The sequence below is a fragment of the Fusarium subglutinans genome (assembly GCF_013396075.1).
Source record: "Fusarium subglutinans strain NRRL 66333 chromosome Unknown NRRL66333_c0000193, whole genome shotgun sequence".
NCBI lineage: Eukaryota > Fungi > Ascomycota > Sordariomycetes > Hypocreales > Nectriaceae > Fusarium > Fusarium subglutinans.
In genome coordinates, this window is record NW_023502256.1 from 72639 (window position 1) to 93170 (window position 20532).

Here is a 20532-nt window from a genome sequence, read left to right on the forward strand (position 1 = left end):
CGCCGTTAAGCAAGCGCCAAGCCCTTGGAACAACCACCTACCAGGACACATAGGGCTGTATGGAGATGAGCTGAGTAGGTAGGTAAGTAGCTATCTATCTCTATCACTGGGAACTCTCTCCTGGGAGCGATTAATAATTACTCGTTTTACATACAAAGTAGGTAGATATCTATGATACCGAGACAAAAGGGGATCGATCAGGGTCTCGGGCTGTACTCCTGGTACGATGCTTCCACGAGATCAGGCATTTCAGTACACGAGTTCGGGAGTACCAATTCCGCCTCTGGTCAGTGTTTGAAACTTTACTATCCCATAACCTTCACCGCACTTTTATCATGACATAAAGGACGGAATTGCATCCGTATCACCGCACTATTCTGAAGTTAACACACGGAGCTTTTAGCCAACACAAATCATCAACACGGGAGTATAAGAGTCAGGCCCCCATTCAAGATTCACAAGCTCCCTGTACCAAAGTCTATCAAGCCCAACAAGGCAACTACTACTTCACTAGCGTGGCCTTTTCGGTCATGGGCAGGCGGCATGCGTGTACGGAGTACATACATTAGTTAGTATTTAATGTTTGCCGCGCTGCTGAGACCAAGAGACAGGTACCTTACCTTCCTGATCCTTTATACCAATTGAGTAAGCGCTATTGAGCTCCGTTGAGCACCCCACGGGGGCTTTTCTCTTTCAGGCATCCCCAAATCGGGGACTGGACTAACATCATGGAACCCTAGCAAAGGCACAACAGAGAGGGAAAAGAAAAAAGCCAAAAGCCAAAGATTCAGAACACGCAAAGAAACTTTTACAGACCAGGGAACCAGTCGGTACTACTGTAAATGCATCCATTTCTCGGCGAGACCTTATTACATAGCAGTGACTAAGACATCAGGGCCCACGGATCATGCTACAGAACATGGCCTCCACTGTGCCATCTCCATCATGGACAGCCAGAATCAAAAGTTATTATTAACCGGCAAACGTTAACGTTGAATACACCTATGTACTAATGTATGTACACGACGGACACGACCCCACTCCGCCACAACTGACAACTGTCAGTTACATGTCAATCTCAACGTCAACATCAGTCCCAGGGCCAGGGCATGCTCTGAGCGCTGCGATGTTGATCCTTCTGTCAGCCCTGCTTTGTATTGGCGTCTCGTAGACAATGACCTACTAGTGGTTGCATTATTATCGACATGACACAGAACGGGTCCAAGACACAAAAGCCCGTTATATTGCGCCACTGCTGGAATATGTATCCAGATCTGCTTCAGATCTACAGTACATCGCGCGCTGCGAGTTGAGTTACTAATCAATTAATCAACCAAAAATCGACCAGGGTCAGGTTCCCGGGCCACGACTGCTACTCAGGTAATCCCCAAATTCCTTGCAAGGCCGAGTCACGCCGGAGCTGGTCTCACGAGGGTCTGAAGCCTGAAGTTTGAAGTCTGGAGACTGGAGCCTGTTGATCTCCGGTGCGATTAGACTTCGGGCCCGTCCACTGGTTACTGTTACATACATATGTATATTCGCAGCCAGGTTCTTGTTACGGCGTAGCCTCCTTTTTGCCTTCGCTTTTTTGCTTTGTCTCCTATACTCTCCGTCCTGCCTTGGGCTGGGCCGATTTCCTTTCTGGACCCATGGTGCATCATGACACTCCCTCCCTTGTCTACACCCCAAGCCATGGGAAGCAAACCTTGACTAAACCAGAAAACCAAAATTGTCGACCATACACCCAATTCCCTTAGGCTAAGTAGGTAGTGAGTACGGCGTACACTTTACTTTGGCGACTTTTTGACTTTTTTTGGCCCCCCCCCTCCCCTACTTGACTTTGTGGTTGTCCCCTTTCTCGTCTATTGCTAGTTACCTATGTATGTTGCTCTTTGCCCTGACAATTGTCATCCAGACTCGGTCGCTCAGACACACGCCCCCGTGCCCTGGGTCGATCACGGCAGCGACTATGGCGTCGGCGTCCAAGGGGAGAAGAAAAAGTGGAATACACACGAAAAAGGTCAACCAACCTACGTAACGCGCGGTCAACGGCAAACGACAACAAGATATTATCGGCACCTCAAGGGTGGCGGTTTGGTGAGCTTGTCGCTCATGAAGCCGAGAAGAGGGAAAGCCATAATTCATAGAGTCAGCCATTGCGGTTGTGTGCTCTGGAGATATCTATAAGAGAAAGCCGTATACTCCGGTTTTCTGGGTTGATTTCCTCGACCAACCTGTTTCAATACATACTCAACCACATTCACCCGTACATAACACACACCTTACCAACTTACCTCTTGTTGCTCAGCTTTGATCGACGCTTGTAAGGTCGTGTTATTACATATTTAGAATTCAGTTTTACTGCTGCCCATCCGTCTCAGTTACCCTTTGTCAACAAGCTCCATCCATACACATATCAGCCACTCTTGCTACTCCCCCGTCATCAGTCACACAGACAGGACGAGAAAGGAAAAAGACAGACCCAGGACAGAGCAAGGACAGGGACATCTACCAGGATCAAATTGACAAGGGCCTCAACAACTCAAAGACCAGGACCGACATTACTCGGTCTCTGTTTGGATAGAGTGAAAAGCAACTATCTCTGCCGGTGTAAGACATTCGCCAACTCAAAATCCCCGAGACGGACGGATCGAACCCGTGTCAGGCCTACCACCTACATACAGCACAGGCGACAGACAGCACCACTACCATCCTAGAAGAGGATATCCCGCGCATTACAGTTCTTTGGAGCAAACCTTGAGGACGACATTGACCCCTGTCGTAATTCGATCCACTTGAGACGTTGTTCCAGATCTGGGACAGGCATTAATCTCATCATCTTCAGCCTGTCAACCCACACGAGCCACTCGCCCCCCCTCCCCTTCCTCCCATCCCTCCCCCATCACACTTCTCCACTTGTCTAAGTAACCTACTTTCCACAAGGGCAGCTCTATTTCCAGCTCCCTAGCCTGGAAGTCTCTCTTTGATACATGCACGACTCGCCTGCATCAACCCCATCCACTTTGCCTGCTTATATTAGACGTACAAGTACTACCATGATGTCCGTCGCTTCCCATGATTCTTCTCAGCTTCCGTCTTATTACTTCTTCCCTCTCCGCCCTGTCTCTTCCCAAAGGTCTCAGTCTCAGTCTCAGTCCCAGCCTCAGCCTCAGCAAGAAGTCCCATACCTACAGTACCCCAATATCAACAACACATACGCCCTTGACTCTTTCGACGTCAACAACATGGCCGCTGCAACTGCTAGTCACAGGCGCCCCCAACAAGACGACGCCAGTGTCGCGCAGGCTCTTGAGATTGCTCGTGAGAGCCCTGATGGCTCATCAGACCCTACTATTAGCACGATACTTGAGGCTGCTCTGAAGCGAATCTGGAAGAAGGTGGAAATGCATCCCAACTCATATGTCATGACTCGAGATGAGTTCGCTGTCTTCAACTTCTTTCAGGAACGCTTCATCGACAGCGATGCTGCAGTGAAAGCTCGAAAGCGATACTGGGACAACACTCATGCTTGATTGCCCACCAGATGTCGTTGCATAAGACGCCTTTGTCTTCCGCACCCTTTATTCTGCTCTTCTACTACATACGGAGGGCTTCTCTTGCGCATTGAGCGGCCTCATACAGCAATACGGCCGAACGATGATGAGAGACGATTTTCTTTCCCTTTCTTACCCAACGAAGCACGACACCAAAGAGCCAGGGTTACGCCTATACCCTTGCCCATCTGAATATCCACAGCGACAACCAGGCTTGGCCCAAAGCTGATTCAAACATCCGAATTTCCGACTCACTGCTTGTTGATACCTACTGCTCAGCGAAGTGAGTATATTAACAGGAAGCGAGTGCCCGTACCGAGGATTCAAGTCCACTGCAGAAGAGTGAGGCGCATGAGCCATGAGGGAAACGAGCATTTAGTCTGGCCCTTCTTCGCCTGGAACATTGGTTACCCACAGTGTCTTTCAGCATGACTCGTTAATGCATTCAAATTCTGCAAGCTAAGGATGCCATCAGCAATGTCAAGTCATGCCACCTTGAACAGACAAGACAATGAAGGGACAAGGCGAAGACCAGGCAAAGAATCACCTAAAGAAAAAAAAGTCCACTCCACTTACTGGCAGTCCTGTATGATCCGCCACAACGCTCCAAACCCTGGTTCCTGAGCCCGTTAAATGAGTGGGGCTTGGGAGCATTTATCGTTCACATGGCGCCCCGCTATTCTGTTCCTTGGGTTGTGGCTTCAATCTCCAATCTCCGAGCTTCTCTCTGATGGCTGGTGTCGTATGTATTCTACACATGCAACCTAGCCGTCCTGATATTTATTGCAGGGCTGTAGAGCCAGAACCTCGTCGGGTAGTGGCGAGTAGTGGCGCGGCTTTCAACCTCGGGCTTGTGTTTGTTTCAAGCTTCTTTCAGTCAACTTGACAAGCCCGCGTTGCATCGTCTCGAACCATGGAGGATACTTCTAGCATCCACTTTCGTCATCGCGAACGCTGTCCCTGACTCGATGGCACAGCCGACACTTGTTCAATTCTTGATATTTCGGTACATATTTTGCTCGGCATCGCCTCTAGGTTCTCTGGCCTTCGCCGAACTCTTTTCTCTGGGGCTGCTGGCAGTCTCCTGTATGTACGATGTCGCTGCACATACTTTTTTTCCCATTCTTTATTTATTTATCGTGCTGTACGATTGACTACCCTCTGGGTCATGTTGCCCCGGCGGTAGTCATTTTTATCTACTTGTATTTTTTATATTATTTTCTTTCGCCATCTGTTACCTCGCAAAATTCTTTTTACAATGGATATACCAGTAAGCGCATCTTGGCTATTTGTGTTTGGATTTATGTGTATATAGAACAGTTTAGGAGATTGTGCTCTTCAAGAGGGCCATGTTCTTAACTTTAATTTACCCAAGTTGAACTCGTACATTCAGTCATGTTAGTCAGTTAGTGCATCTGATTCAGTATGACGAACGGCCAAACCCAAGGCTTAAAAGTTTGCTTATTACCCATGGTTGGGGGAATAGAATTTCGAGGGTGTAATTTCAATCAGGGCAAATTGGCTCGGACAGGGATATGATTGATGAGAGGGAAGAAGATGACGCAGCATCAAACTCAAACACAGGACTTATGGCAGCACAAACGTTGAGAATTAATCGAGCTGGGTGTTGTGTCTTTGAGTTTGCCCTTCCATCACTAACCCTCGATAGCTCCTCACTAGCACTCCGGTGCAGCACACAGCATGTATACATACATACGTGGCCAGCAAGGAGTTTATATTATCTACTCGCCAGTCTGTAGACCAGTATGGATCTGCCAGAATACGTTATGCCAACCGGGCATGTCATCGACATGTCATCTCATTTAGACGCCGTCCAAAGGCCACGTATAGATCTCTGAAATATCGTGAAAGAACAAGTCTCGTTCCATGCGTCCAGGATACGGCCGAGTCTATCTGTAACGGCGGTAACGGCGGCCGATATCGCCCGTGATCTTGGTCATGCGTCTCTGCCGCATTTCGCGGTGTCGGGCCTGAACTTCCCACAATCGTGGCCATGACCAAACCTTGTGAATGCCGTGATCCACTGAGAAGTGCTCGAGAGGACAACCAGTAATGAGTTCTCTCATAAAGTATATACCTCAGGAAGGCTGTTGCAAGTGGAGACCTATCTTGGGCAAAGGTGTGGTGAATCTTGCGATATCTCCCGGGCTACTCTAGGCAAACGTTTATGAAGCTTAGACGCATCCCATGAGAACATATCATTATGAGGCGTTTCGCTTCAACAGTACCCAACCCCGCCATGGCCATATTCGACAAATCCCCTTGTGTGCTGCCTTGGGATACATGTTCCCTTATAACGAGGCGTTGGTTGATCTAGACTCCGGCTCGGACATATTGTACGAAATCATGAGGGATCAGCATCGGAGGCTGTCGCGAGGCCTTAAACTTGGGTTCACAAAGGGGAGCTGAGCGTTTGTACAACGCCGCTTCAATAACGCCGCGCCACAAGATTGCCCCTTTCAGAGTCCAGGCATCCAAAAACGGGTTGACGTTCTTGAAACAACGTCTTGGTGATATCACCGTCAGAGGACGGAGGGTGCACCAGGAGCTCCGGTGGTCTGTGAGACTGAATAAGGAACAGACCTAGTTCACCTTTTGAGCTACCAATGATTCTTTTTTCATCCTTTTATGGACATGATGGGCAGCGGCCGCTTGGCTGATTGCTTGAAGATGGATGTCGGAGAAAGGACGTTGCGGCGCTCGCGCCAGGAAAGTATATCTCCAGACCATTAGCAGGCCTGAGCCAGGCGAACCTAGTCCCAACTGTTGACCATCGTGATGCCCAGAATGGCGGACTTGACCTCCGGGGACCAACAGACAAAAGCATTCAGGTCAAGGTGATGTGCATCAAAAGCTTGGCTTCCCCAAACAATGTCAAGAAGCTAGGTAGCTGGGTGAGGAATTGAACCCTCCCCCCCCCCATTCCGTGCTCTATAAAGCGGTCTACTTTGACATTCAGCACATGGGTGAAGAAAATCAATAGCACGGTTGCCCCAGTGCGACTATTGTGTTTGTTGTCCGTCGGTTCCGGCACTAAAAGACACGTATTCCCGGTTTGAGGCTCGGGACAGACACTAAGCTCAAACGCTGAGATATCAAAACATCACCACCGACAGTCTCGATCCCACTACTGTATTTTATCTGAGGTTGTGCGTGCAACGCCTATTGAAGCGTAGCGTAGAATCGCGGCGGCTCAGAGAATCAGAACACCTACTAAGATAGGGGCGTCTCAAAGCCAAGCCCTGTGCCATTCTCGTTGGCGGTGAACCTTTTGGAGAGTCCGGCAAGTCGGTAAGTTGATGTTTAGAAACTCTAATACTCGGGGAGGCCTAAAGAGAGCATGACGTGTGTGTATCAAGCAAGCGGTCATGAAGGTGAAGTGAAAGATGGGGTTTCCAGAAGACTTCCGGAAGAGGCAATGCGTGTTGATTCAAAAGGGAAAGTCGGGCAGTGCGAAAAGCATGACGGCGGAAGCGAGACCGAGCAAAATGGAACAGCTCAACGCCAAGCAAGTCTTAGTTGCTTCACACCTCTCTCTCTCTCTCTCTCTCTCTCTCATCAAAGGGCGTTACTAAGTTAGTCGATGCCCATGTATCCAATACATCGAGTCCAATGGAGTGCGCCAAAAACCTACCTACCTACCTTAAGAGGCCTAGAGAAAGGGGTAATGTTGAATGTGGAAAGTCGTCTTCTCTTGAGCCGCGAGTTTAAGCCCGATAGGGCGGAGATGGGCATGAAATAACCCGAATCTGTGGGAGTAGGGACCCGAAAGGTTGGGCGAAGTCGTTACGTACGTATGCTGACAATATAGACGGCAGCTAAGTAGGTGTGAGATTTCTGGTAAGTGGCCGCGAACATGGTCAACAAACTCTGTGGGTGAGCCAGTGGCTCGGTACGTGGGAGCAACGCCTTTTAGTGAATCGAAGCGGTGAGCAGAAACACCGCCGCGCTACTAATTAGTAAATCTACCAAGGCGTGGCATTTCCAAGCAAGCTGTTGTTTCCTTGATACTTATCCGACTGATGAAGTTGATGAGGCTCTTTCTTGCTGTGAATCATCCATGACAGCGGATCTACCCAGGTATCCTGGTCCGCAAGGGGGACCTTGTCCAATAGCGAGCAGCGGTGGGTGTTGCATTGAGGGGAAGAATTACGAGGGATGGATGGATGGATGGATGTTATGGCGTATGGCGTAAAGGGATGTTGACCTGCTAAGTTATCCTGCCAACCTACGGATACCTAGGTAGTCAATTTGGCGCTACGTCCCACTGACCGCCCTTTTCCAATGAACGATGTCTTGCAGCAGCTGGCCTAGCTATGACATGCATCTTGGGCCTTCGTATTTCAGATTGTCGTGAATTATCGGGCTTCGTGATCCACTAGATAGATGGGTTCGTTCAGCCTTGCAGATCCATGGAACGCCATGCGGCCCCTCTAAAACACGGTGGGCAGCACTTCTTTTACATCTTGGGGTATGCATCCCCTGCCTGAATCAAGTACGAGCCTAACAAGTAACTCCAACGTCATGGACAATCTACCCGAGTTCACAAGAAGATATGTTGATGTTTTAGCCAGCTGAGCAACAGCAAGCCCCGCCAGTCAGCCTCAAGCTGAGTGAAACAGTGAAAGACACAATTCGGGCTAATATGCTAGACCCTGATTTCTGTAGATGGTTTAGAGGAGCAGCCAAGCCGGGAGGGCGGTGAAGGGTTCTTCGTGATGGATGCGCGCTTCGTTTTGTGATGTTGTGCTCATTCCATGGGCGTTTCTCGAGGCGGCTGGACGGAAAGGCAAAGACGCCACCGAGATTTGACAGCCAACGATGGTCTTGATGGCGTAAAGACCGATTGATGGGTCCCGGGAGGCCTGATACGCCTAGGTAGGGTATGTCGGACGGCAGTTGAACAGAGCAGGGAAGTGTCTCTTCAGTGGAGAGAGAAATTCAATTCAGTGCTCCAGCGTCATGGCTTTACGATGGCTAGCTGAAGGCGGAGGATGTCGAAAGCTTGCCCAAGCCATTTATTTGCCTGATGGCGAGATTTAGTACGCACCTATTCTGAGACAGGCATGGGTTGCGAATGGGCGATGCTGGTAGTGTTTCTGAGAATGATCAAAGGTGCGGGTATTGGATTGGTAGGTATGCACATGCGCTCAGACATCGAGTATTTCGGCCAATGGATTAGTGGATTAGTACCATAAGTAAAGTAGGTAAAGGAGGTAGTTACGGAGAGGATTGTGGTCGATCACTAAGAACGGGAGGGACGGAATTACCCTTGTTCTTGGTTGCACCATGTTCGAGACTGGTGATTTATTAGCAGATTGACTTCTTTAGAGCTTAGTTATGGATTCCTAAAGAACAGTAGCTAATTGCCGCATCTGCTAATGTCTGATTCTGTCTCATGATCGATCGCCTATCATAGTCCCGAGCCGCGGCCACAGGACGTGTTAGCCGCCCGCAATCAATCACCTCCGTGGACTATAGGTGGTCTAGGTCTTGTCCACCTATAACTCAGCCTAGGTACTAACCTTACCTAAGGTACTTTCCATATAGGTATACATTCGGCGGTTCACCTGGCAACGGTAACTACCATGATTGGTGTTATGCGACTCTGAGGCTCAGCACAACATGAAGTTTGGCCAAAGAATGACCAACATGCAGAGCGTTGAGCTTTGCTGTGACGATATGTGAACTGTTCATGGCACAGCTGGTTTAGAATAATGTAGGAAACATATCATCCAATCGACAATGACTCTTTCTCATTCAAAGTCAGGCTACATATGTGTCTCAACGCCAGCGGGTATGATGGAATGTCAACTTTCATCTGAAGGGCATACGTGGTTTTGATTGGTTCACAGGCCATATGGTTACCGCTGGTGATGATGCAACAGAAACTCTGAATTGATCAAACGTTTGCAAACGAATTGTATGAGAGTCGTCAGCATCTGATTTTGGGTATTGGCGTATTCGTATCGACAATCTTTTGAGCGGTTAGAACAAAATATGTGAGAGTCTTGAACATAGATACGGAGTACATAGATCGATGATCCCCTTATCCCCCTGCAAGCTACCCTTGCTGGGTTTATTCAGTGTGTCAACGGTTGCTTGGGCAATGCGCCAGTAACGATATAACCCACCACGACCCTATCACCAGAAACGCCTCGAGCACCGCATCAAATCGACTCAATTCAACTCCACATGTATCCTCCACCAAAGATCGCAGCCTTCTGAGGTAATTAGATATCTTCATCCCCGCATTGCTCCAGCTTTGCTGTCGATCAATCATAGGTCCGTCCGTCCATCTGCCGCTGCCAGACTGCCTTTGCAATTCACCACTTCCAACACTCGGATCAACTCCTTGCACAAGGTGCACAACCATAGTGCAGTCGCTTCGATATCTGTAATAGTGCCACGGCTGTTGTGCTACTACTACTGTTCTACACCTCGTATCAACTCTACCACGCACTGCTATCCAGCATCCGTTGCCCACCATGCGATACAACCTCATCCAAATGATACTGCGCAGCGTCGCTCTGCTCATGACGCTCCTCCTAACGGCTCTCATCGGCAACGTCATGGCGTCAAATATTGACGCCGCAGGCTCTGCAACAGCTGCCGTCAACTTTATCATGTTTATCGCCATCGTCTGCTGGATCGTTTGCATCATCGGCCTTCTCGCTTTCTTTGTTTCAGCTCTCGACAAGCCACTCATGCAGCTACCGTTGGATGGTATAGCTGTTCTTTTCACCTTCATCGGTGCCATTGTTCTTGCAGCAAAGCTGCGTGTCGTCAACTGCGGAGATATTAACCCCAAAGCTCTGCCTGGAGACTGGATCGCCTGGGGCTCAGAGAGTGATGAGGGGCGGTGCCGTCGACTACAAGCAAGCACTGTCTTCATATGGTTCCTGTTCGCCTGCATGTCGGGAAGTCTCCTCTTGACCATCAGAACTGCACGCAATCAGTTCGGCTCCCTTCGCAGTGCCGCTTCTCGGCCATCAATGTCTCAGATTTCTTCAAGCGTCTGATGGGACGTAAACACATCAGAAAACCATAATGTAACGGCTCAGCTGCCTAAAGAGGGCCCGGTCATGATCTTGTCTGTTCTCTGCTCTAGTACAATCAGCGCAAGCGTCATGGCCACAAACTCTGTGGAACACGGTGTACATGCTTCCCTAAGCTCCGTTACACCAAACCCGCCCTAGGGCATCACCAACTCTTGAGTACCGGTATCAAGCTGCATTAGGATATAGAGAGCGTTCAACATTAAGGATTGTTATACCAGGATTGTTAGATGTATTAGTCTTTTGGATGGGGAGTTGGGACGGGTAGTTCATTCAGAACAGGTGTTGAATGAAGGGCAATGATCATGCAGTGAATGAAACTTTAATACAAAGACGGTTTTGGTTTTCAAGTTTTCCCTGGATATCCGGTTGTTAGTACACTAGAGTACACTAGGTTCGTGCTAGAGTCTCTTGGTTGACAGGAGGAACAAAACAAGCGTATTTGAAATCATATATTATTGAAACAAAGAAAGAAAAACATATGCATACTTGTACCCCAACACCTTGTGAAAGCCATGCATATTACTCAGGTCATCCAGTCATATCGAGATCGGATCGTCTGGCTTGAAGTATGTCTATAACGTTGCCGCTGTTTCCACAACACCAGCCGCCTTGAAGGTCGCCTTATTTGTCAATCGAATGTCGACGTTATGCGCCCACTCCATGTATCGTGACCAACCTAGACAACCACTGGTTAGAGAACTCATCAATCTTGGATAAATAGTGGTATTAGTAAGTGAATGAATTACTCACTCCAGTAGGCAAATTTGCGACCAAAGTATTTACCCATCCAGGGCACAATCATCATTGTCAGTATCAATTGTAGCTGTTCGAGGCTACGCTCCCACTCCGCTTGAGCATCAGTGTCGGAGGTATCGGAGTAGATGTCGTCGGTAGATATGGATGGGAGTGAGTCCAGATCGTCCTTGTCATCAGACATGGACGCATCATGGAGGTCAACAAGGGATGAGTCGGTGGCCATGTTGATAGTCGTGACGTGAGCGACCTGAAGACAGATTCGCTCAGCCAATGCAGTTCGGGATGTGTTTGTAGGCCACAGGACGTTAGGGATGTCTTCGGAGGTCGTGAATTGCTGGTATTGAGCGTCAAGTTGAGAGGTAGTTAGCTATTTTAGAGTAACTTCTTTGTTGAGAGACTGCTGAGTCCCAAGTGTTCCGAGTATAGAGGAGTAAACGGAGAGCGCTGCCGTATCTTCAGATGTAATTGGGTTGCGACGATCAGCAATGGAACCTCCCGTCGATCGAGGTGGTTGATACCTAGTAGTCTGTGCAGTTGTAAAGGCCGTAGTCGCATCGGGGCCCGGAGCTAGGCTCCGACAAGAACTGGGGGAGCTCTGACAAGCTACCCACTTGATTGGGTGCGAACCGCTTTGTAGAGCATCACGTGGATATTCCCGTGACTCACTATCGTGAAGCTTGGGGGCCACCTGCACTTTGGTTTGGGCTCTGGTTGACTCAAGGTATCGCTCACTCAGCCCATGACGTTGGACTGATCTCCCTCTACATCCTAAACCCACAACTAAATCCATCAAACGAAGCATACCAACAGCGCGCGCGAACTCTGCGATCCAAGAATACAAACGATATATCATTGCGCGAGAAGCCCCAAGCCAAAGATCTTCGCAGTACCTTATACGAAGAAGCCGCCCATTTGCGACACCCACATCCAGCAAAAAACCCCAATAAACCAGCAACTGGCCATTAACAGCAAAATCAAGAAGCAGCCACATAGCAATCATGGAGGGCGAGGTGAGTGACAAGCCTGCAACAAATTGCACATATATTTCCGACCAGCCCTTATTGAAGAGGCTGCTGGGACATGATACGAAATGCAACCTACTATACCTACCTACCCACTACAATACAGGCCTGGCTTTGAAGTTCAACTGCTCGTGCCATGCCTTTCATGGCGTGTCTTGTACCCTCTGGACCACACAGGTCCAATCTTTTACCCCTCCAAAACCCTCGAGTGCCTCACCAACGAGCCTATCAGGTTCCTCTTATCGCCTTTTACCCCACTGCCTCTTGTTGGTGCGCAAGTACCTCTGGTATTGTCGTACACCACTTTCTGGGGGGGAAGCAGGCGATTCGACATCGATTTATTTTACGGTTTAGGCCTTTGACTCACATTTTCCCAACCGCCACCTTCACATCATCATCTATCCTCTACAGCCACAAAACAACACCACATCCCTCAATCGAATCCTTTACTAACCTCTTTATTCTTTTTGTTTTATTTACAGGTACCAACCGAACGCAAATCACGCAAATCCGTTGCCTTCACCGACGAACAAGTTGTTGTCGACGCTGACGGTTCAGTGACCATGGTCAACGCTACCGAAGAACCCAAGGATTCGGCTCAGTCCCATACGCCTCGTACGCCGCCGCTTTCTGCCGCCCTTGAGTCCTTTACTGATTCGCAAACGACAGCCGCTGAGGACCTTCCCCCAGCTGAGGATGGTGGTCTCGACCTTTCCCTGCTCAAGAAGAAGAAGAAGAAGTCAAAGAAGGTCGATGACGCCGATGCCGATGCCGATGCCGACGCCGACGCCGCCCCCGCTGACGATGCTGCACCCGCCGAGGATGGAGGCCTTGACCTGACTCTGAAGAAGAAGAAGAAGAAGAAGGCTCCCAAGGGCGACGATGATTTCACCAAGCAGCTCGAGAAACTTGAGCTCAAGGAGGGCGAGGAAGTCGAGGAGGTTCCCCAGGAGCAGGAGGGTGATATGAACGAGGGAACCGGCATTTGGGCTCACGATGAGACCAAGACTATTGGCTACAGCATGCTCCTTTCTCGCTTCTTCCACCAACTCACCGAGAGAAACCCCGACCACACTTCCCCAGGAACCAAGAGCTACAAGATCCCCCCTCCTCAGTGTATGCGAGAAGGCAACCGAAAAACCGTCTTTGCCAACATCGCCGATATTTCTAAGCGTATGAAGAGAACCGAGGAGCATCTTACCGCCTATCTTTTTGCCGAGTTGGGTACCAGCGGTTCCGTTGACGGAAGCCGAAGGTTGGTCATCAAGGGTCGTTTCCAGCAGAAGCAGATCGAGAACGTTGTCCGAAAATACATCAGTAAGTCTTTGCAGTTTTTCGACTGCGGGTTTTTGTTTGCTAATCATTCCTTCTTTCAGTCGAGTATGTCACCTGCAAGACCTGCAAATCCCCTGATACCGAACTCAACAAGGGTGAGAACCGTCTTTACTTCATCACCTGCAACAACTGCGGCTCCCGACGAAGTGTTACCGCTATCAAGACTGGTTTCTCCGCCCAGGTCGGCAAGCGAAGAAAGATGCAGGGCTAAGCTGCCCCACGATCTTCTCTTCCTTTCGATACTGCACCGCCCACTGCCAACAAAGTTCTTGGCTTGTGGTTTTGGGGAGGGCATGTATCTTGGCGGTGTTCCGTTCTAGCTATGCAGTTGCCCTATGCTGCAAATGAGCGACTTCTTCAGCTGTATGGTCTCGATGACGGATGCATTTTTCGGATTTTGCTTTAGGCATTGCTAATGGCCGTCTATTCCGCAAATTATGGTCTTTGGGGTCAAAAGGAGTGATGCTAGACGGCACAACGGGTACCGGGCGGACGATGTGGCGTATGGATTATGTACATGATGCCGAAATGAATCAAGACTGCAGCCAAAACCACAAGTCGCCTATACATGAGTGACAGGAACGAAGTTGCGTATTTGAATATGTTGAGTGCCATGATTTTATAGACGTGAGGTAGATGTGTACACAAAAGTATGCAAATAAAGTACATACTGAAAGGTCTTTATTAACGCGAGAATAGCGCATTTGACACGCCTTGATGTGGTAATCCAACCACGAATCCACCCCTTACTCCTATCTCTGGAAATTTGAGAACTAGTACTCACACCACTAGGGTGTGAGGAATAGCTTGTACATAAAGGATCAACTCTGCAGCAACAGATGATTTCCCCCAGACGCAAAATAAGTACATAAAACCAATGCCCCGGTCATTCTCCTAGGCCAACAATAAAATCCCCTTTTTTGCTGTGCATGTATGCGTGTTGCGTTGTAATGTGTATAGAAGTCATCTGCGTTGATATTTGCCGTAATCATAATACTGGCAGTCATTCATGTCTCCATGCCTCTTGGGGCATATCTCGAATGAGCCTTGTATCATACAAGTGAGGAAAGATATGAGAGTGACGAGTCGAGCATCAGCTGCTGGGACTGACCTAGAACCGCCCATGAGGTTGACGAGTTAGCTGCCATAATCAAATATTGAGCCACTCATTACAGTATTGGGCTCAGCAACTTGGGGGGCGGCAGCATTCCTAGTGGCGTTGTCCAGTGTGCTGTCTAGCTCTACTCGAGCGGCGTCGAAGGTAGAGCGGACCCAGTCACCGAGACGATGTTTCTCCACATGCTGATGGAGTATCTTATCCTCCAGCTTCATGATGTCGACCAGCTTCATCCTGAAGGACGCCTCAAAGTCGCGGAACCGACGGTCAAGGTTCTCGGTAAAAGCACCAAGAGCTTCGTGCGGAGACAGAGGTCGGAAAGGCTCATGTGGATCTTCTGTATTCAAGTCAGAATGTGTTCCCCAGAAGTTAGATAAACATTTCACTTACGGAAGCTGATGCAGTCAGTCAGCATTGAATAAAGCTCAGTCTCTGCCAATCTCTCAACCACCTGACGATCATCCTTGAGCTGTGTGTCGTTGATTTTAGCCCAATCATCGCGTATAAATAGTCTCCTCCAAATCATCCGCTTAGCCTCTTTGACCTCATCACTGTGGCAGCTGCTCTCGGCAACCAAAAGAGCTAGCCAGAATGGATTGGGAATCTCAGCGCGGGACTCAGGCTTCAGGTAAATCAGGGTCAGGAGGTCAATGAGTGTCATTGCATCCAGAGCCTCGTGCTTTAGAAGCCGCCTCATACCGTCTTCAAATATTTGATGCTGGGCCTTCTGACGCCGCGGTATGTTCATGCTATGAACTTCCATTGCGAAATTAAGCGCTGCTGCGTCATCCACAGCATCGTATGTGCTGGGGAGAACCTGGTTGTATAGTTGATCTTGGATCCTGATGGCAACTAACTCTTGGTCGACCTTCTTAAGTTTCTCCTCGGCACGCGCGTCGTCGGCGTTAACCTTGAGGCCACCCGAACCAGTGGTCTTCTCCTCGAGCTCAGCAAGAAGAGCAAGCTTTCCGAGACTTAACTCAATCTTCTTGTTCCATACTTGCTGTTCCTTCGTAAGTGCAAGGGTCACGAGAGTGTCTGCGCTGTGACCGACGTCTTTCTCTTGCTGCACATCGTTGATCCACGATATTCGCGCCAGTTCAGGCTTGCTACGCAGAAACTGGGTCTTATAGCCCAACTTGTCGAGATCGAATTCCAGGACAGCTTCAACTCCGTGTTTTTGGAGCAAGAACTCATATGCTGGGAATGCAAATGACTGGCCATAGACGGAGAAGCTGTTCTCCAACTTGGCCTTCTTGTTGTCCCTCAGTCGTTTAAAGGTTTGTCTATCAACAAGTGACAAGTCTGGCTCAGCAAGGCGATCTTCGAGCATTTGGATGTGATCCAGCAAAATCATAGGGAGAGCACGGAGGCATTCGTGCTTCTCAGCGATAGAGGCTCCCTCCTCCCACCTGCCTGATCGTGCTAGGGCAAGGGGCTTCTCGAATGAACTCGTCTTGTATAGCTTAGCAAACTCCTGCGACATGTTCTTCAGCTCAGGGCGCGTTGCTGACCAACGAGCATATTCCAGAACTGAAGTGAGCATTCCATCGACAAGGGTTGGCATTTCTTCGAAAATCTTGGATTTCACCTTATGATCCGGCTGATTTGAAGCCCTGGCCGGTTCACTTGCATCTTGATCCTTAAGCAACCATTGATCTGCGAGGTCGACCAGACGTTTAATGTTGTTGGCAACGAAATGAGAACCAGTCCATGGCTCGGGAAGGTCGTCGTATCCGTCACGAAGAATACCTAGGCGCAGTTCTTCAAACCCAAGACCGTAAGCGCTTAGGTTGTTCTTTCGGAAATCGAGCGCCGCGACATGTGTGCAAGTGTTGATTTGGATAGCTTCGTGGAGCATGGCAGTTAGCTTGGCCTCGTCAAGCAAATGCTCCCTATAGAGCGTCTTAATGACTTGATACGCCCAAGCTACAAGTATCTCGAGGCGGAAAATATCCCGAGTAAACCAGTATCGAACTCGATCAACCTCACCAACCTCAGCAACAGGATTGTGTTTATCATCTTGATGAATGAACTCGACAATATAACCAATAAGGCTCTTCTTAGCATTCGCTGGTCGTGATGCAGTGAAGGCTTCGTGTCGTTTCCAGAGCAATGTAGCCACATGCATCTTCTCGGCATCATATAGCAGACTCCAACGTGTCTTACGATCGAGGTCTGCCCCCATCATCTTAAGCTGAGCTATCAATCTCTCAAGTGCAGTCGACCGAGCTCGGAGATTGTCCTCTAGCGAAGCCGGAAGAGTGGAAATAAAAGGAGTGCTTGAGCTCAAGATCTCGTGGCTAACTTCAAGTGCGGCATGGGCAACTTCTTCGTTAGAAAATTTGATTTCTTGTCGTCCGTCGAAAACCAGAGGATTGTCTTGTTTGACGCCGTAGAAAACGGCCTGTTCGATCTTGCTCTTCGCAGAAACCTTGGGGGGCTTGTCACTAGCAAACTTATCCACGTCAGTTGTCACGATTCGCACTGCGCCGGCACCTCGAACCATGAGAACCACGGCGGGATTCTTTGTCCTTGGTCGGTGAAGTCGATGCTCTTCATGGCTAAGGGCAGGCGAAACTTCTTCAAACCCTGAGCCGATGATATCATGCACATCGTCTTCGCGGAAATCAACGACATCTTCGAAAGCGGCAGGTAAAATGTGACTGTCGGTTTGTAGCTGCGACTCAGGAGACTGGGGTGCTACAGCAATTGATGCGATAACAGTGGCGCGATCGAAGACGACGAAAGCAACCAGGGCAGGGCGAGGAAGGTATAGACGTGGCCGTGCGGAATCGGAGGGTGAAGATGGTGCACTATATGAGGTTATGGGACGAATCATCCCTATTTGGCATCCTTGGGGCGTCAGGATAGCTTCAACTAAAGCATAGCGAGCCGTGCTTCGCAAAGTCAGGCTGACAAGTATCAGAAGATGCTGTACCGAGGAATCGTCGGTGGCCATAGCCTCGCTGAGCCTACTCAACTCAAGGTACTTGGATTCCAAGCCCTTTGGCACGTAAGTGAAATCAACTGCCTCGAAAGAATCATGGGGGAATTCCTGAGATGCGGGATCGGTCTCCTGGAGGGCGGCGATGATATTTTCACGCACGTCTGCGTCGCCGATCACCTCGTTATGGCCTCCGCGGTGGACTCTCCATGCATGCAGTCGGCCTTTGCTGGTGAGGGCCACGATGTTTCTCTCGCCTGTTCGCGAGGATCGGTCCGCACGGACAGCTGCAACATCTCCTTTCAGGGACAAGTGTTGAAAAGCATGTCGAATGCTGCCAAAGATTCCACCTGTGGAGGGTGACAGGCTGTTGCGGAGAAACTGTACAGAAATGGCAGGGCGGCCTTGGCCGTCACGCACATTCATGTAGGCAAGGCGACCAGAGTTGAAGGTGAGAATAAATCCGGCGGATTCGGCGTTCGTGATAGCCACAACCTTTTCCCCAGTCTGCATTCCCGATATAGTGTACTCGACTCCAGTCCGATCCTTCTTCATGAAGACAAATGTAGCCGCGCTCGCAATCGACTCCCAATAGACGACTTTTCCACTACCTCCCATGACCACAACCAGCCCAGGCTCTGCTGATGATGCAGACGGTGATACGAGGCATCCTACAGGAAGGGAATCATTGGGTCTGGACGTTGATGGGAGGTTGAAAGAAAAGGTTTCAGGTGATTGCGATGTCGATGTGTAGGGCCAGACAAGGGCGTGTGTTTGGGTGAGAGAAAGGGCATAGCCTGTGGAGAAAATGTCGGCAGTTTGGTAGGCTGTGATGATACGGATGAGTACGTTTTTGAGGACTAAAGTTGTGGTATCCAGACTTACCTGACCAATCTGTGCGAATCCTGTCAGGTAGAGCTGGAAGCTTACTGACGCTATATGCGTTTGTGCTTGTCTGGACAGTCCATTGTTAATATGCAGCATCATCGAAACAAAGAAAACATCAATTCTTACCAAAACAAGACTTCCGTCGCCTTTATTAGCGGCGCGGTCGCCATGCTTTGCCTTCTTCGCGCGAACGTTCAGTTCCTTGCGCAGCACTGGGCTGGGGCTCTCGGGAGGCTCGATGTTTTTGTTTTTGTTTTTGGCGGGTAGAGCTGCGACCTTGGCATCGGTCTTTACCTCGATCATTTCCTGCTGGGCCTCGGGGTTGACAAAAGTCTGCTCTGTCAAGGGAACTCTCTGTCTCTTGGCTTTTGGCTGCTGAGCGACATGTTCGGAGCTCAAGGGACGTTGACGGCGGCGTGAACGAGTTGCCGTCGCAGGGCCACCCTGAGCGACAGATGGAGAAAACATTTTGGGTGGATCGCAAACTGGACACGGAAGAAGTCGATATCGATGGTTGTAACAAAGAAAGAGATCGCAAAATAAACGTGTAGTTTTAAAATGGCGATGAAATCAGCCGCGTGGTCATAAAGGCATCTTACGGCGTCAACGTGACGGGTGATCGTGATGGATCGTTGACGTGAACGGAAGAGTGTGAGCGGTGGACTTTGTGATGGATGGGATGGATGGAGAGAAAACTGGCGCGGCCACCTTGGGATGTGCTGTTCGAAGCCTGGAAAGAGCAGTGACGAAGCGTGTATCGGGAGCCAATTGAAAGCTGGCTGGTTAACCTAGCTACGGAGTCTGCGCGCTATGATTGGCTCAAAACTGGACAGTGCCTTTCTCGAGGTGTGCTAGAGCTGCTACTCAATGGGATGCAATAAAACTTAGGACCTCTATCGTAGGTGACAAAAAGCCTTAGGGAAACTTAGGCAAATTTAGTATAATTTAGAAAAAACTTAGAGGATCTTAGACTAAGTATTTTTAGCACCTCAGTTTAACGTCAGAAGTCTTCTTACACCCTGGGGCTACTGTGAGCTGGCATTGCCTTGAAGCCCCTTGAAAGCTTCAGTTGGTCAGTCCCACAGCTACCAATCAGAACCTTCATGTTCAGCCGCTAGTCTTATGTACCCCACTGGAGATCGCATGCAGAAGGTTTACTGCAGAGCCTCTGTTTAAGGTACCTTTTGGCTTGTGGTACCTTACCTTAGTCACAGCTGAGGTTGAGACAAAGCCTTGCGCTCAGGTATTCTTGGCTTCCCGGTACATTCATTCTGCTGTACTCGAACTCGAACTCGGGCGTGGGTGCAAACAGCCATCATCAATTGGTTCTTTCTATACGGGTCACAAAAGCATCCAGTTATTTTATTAAATGTGTCTGTTCTTTCTTTTACTGGTGATTCTCTTACAAATATCTCCCACTCTGACTACCCGCCAAGCTTAGGGAGCCCCTTGCTAAGTTTATTTCAACACCCTGTATCAAGGTCTGGTGTTTTCTTGCTCCCCGAGGCCACCTTGGAAACTGAATGCAATATATTAAGCACATTATTACAAATAAAGCCTTGGGGACAAAGAAAACTTAAAGACCTCAATAGATAATATTAAAATATACTTACTAAGGAGTCTAACTAAGTCTTTTTATTATTAGGGTAAATACTCCTTATATTCCCTATACTCATGGATCTGACCAAAAGGGAGCCCTACTCAAAGAGTAGGCAGTAAAATTATAGAATAAAGGCAAAATCGTAAAATAGCTACTTAGTAAGGAATTAATAAGAAAATTAATAAATTAATAGTAATAGCTTTTAATTTTATTATAATTAATTTAAAATTA

The 20532-nt window shown here is 48.9% G+C and overlaps 5 protein-coding genes across 5 annotated transcripts; 3 read left to right on the plus strand and 2 right to left on the minus strand.

Annotated features, from left to right (window-relative positions):
* Positions 1–3059: 3059 nt before the first annotated feature.
* On the plus strand, positions 3060–3533 carry FSUBG_10855 (uncharacterized protein; the record flags this gene model as incomplete). Its single annotated transcript, XM_036675476.1, has 1 exon — positions 3060–3533. The coding sequence occupies one exon, from the start codon at positions 3060–3062 to the stop codon at positions 3531–3533; it is 474 nt and encodes a 157-aa protein (XP_036533682.1).
* A 6530-nt stretch (positions 3534–10063) lies between these two features.
* On the plus strand, positions 10064–10597 carry FSUBG_10856 (non-classical export 2; the record flags this gene model as incomplete). Its single annotated transcript, XM_036675477.1, has 1 exon — positions 10064–10597. The coding sequence occupies one exon, from the start codon at positions 10064–10066 to the stop codon at positions 10595–10597; it is 534 nt and encodes a 177-aa protein (XP_036533683.1).
* A 611-nt stretch (positions 10598–11208) lies between these two features.
* Positions 11209–11615, minus strand: FSUBG_10857 (uncharacterized protein; the record flags this gene model as incomplete). Its single annotated transcript, XM_036675478.1, has 2 exons — positions 11209–11312; positions 11387–11615. 2 exons carry the CDS (start codon positions 11613–11615, stop codon positions 11209–11211), a joined length of 333 nt encoding a protein of 110 aa, XP_036533684.1.
* A 775-nt stretch (positions 11616–12390) lies between these two features.
* Positions 12391–13960, plus strand: FSUBG_10858 (translation initiation factor 2 subunit 2; the record flags this gene model as incomplete). The annotated part of the gene is made up of 3 exons (XM_036675479.1): positions 12391–12402; positions 12897–13731; positions 13791–13960. 3 exons carry the CDS (start codon positions 12391–12393, stop codon positions 13958–13960), a joined length of 1017 nt encoding a protein of 338 aa, XP_036533685.1.
* Positions 13961–14886: 926 nt separating this feature from the next.
* On the minus strand, positions 14887–19169 carry FSUBG_10859 (uncharacterized protein; the record flags this gene model as incomplete). Its single annotated transcript, XM_036675480.1, has 4 exons — positions 14887–15203; positions 15257–18673; positions 18744–18768; positions 18828–19169. 4 exons carry the CDS (start codon positions 19167–19169, stop codon positions 14887–14889), a joined length of 4101 nt encoding a protein of 1366 aa, XP_036533686.1.
* Between the last annotated feature and the right edge of the window lie 1363 nt (positions 19170–20532).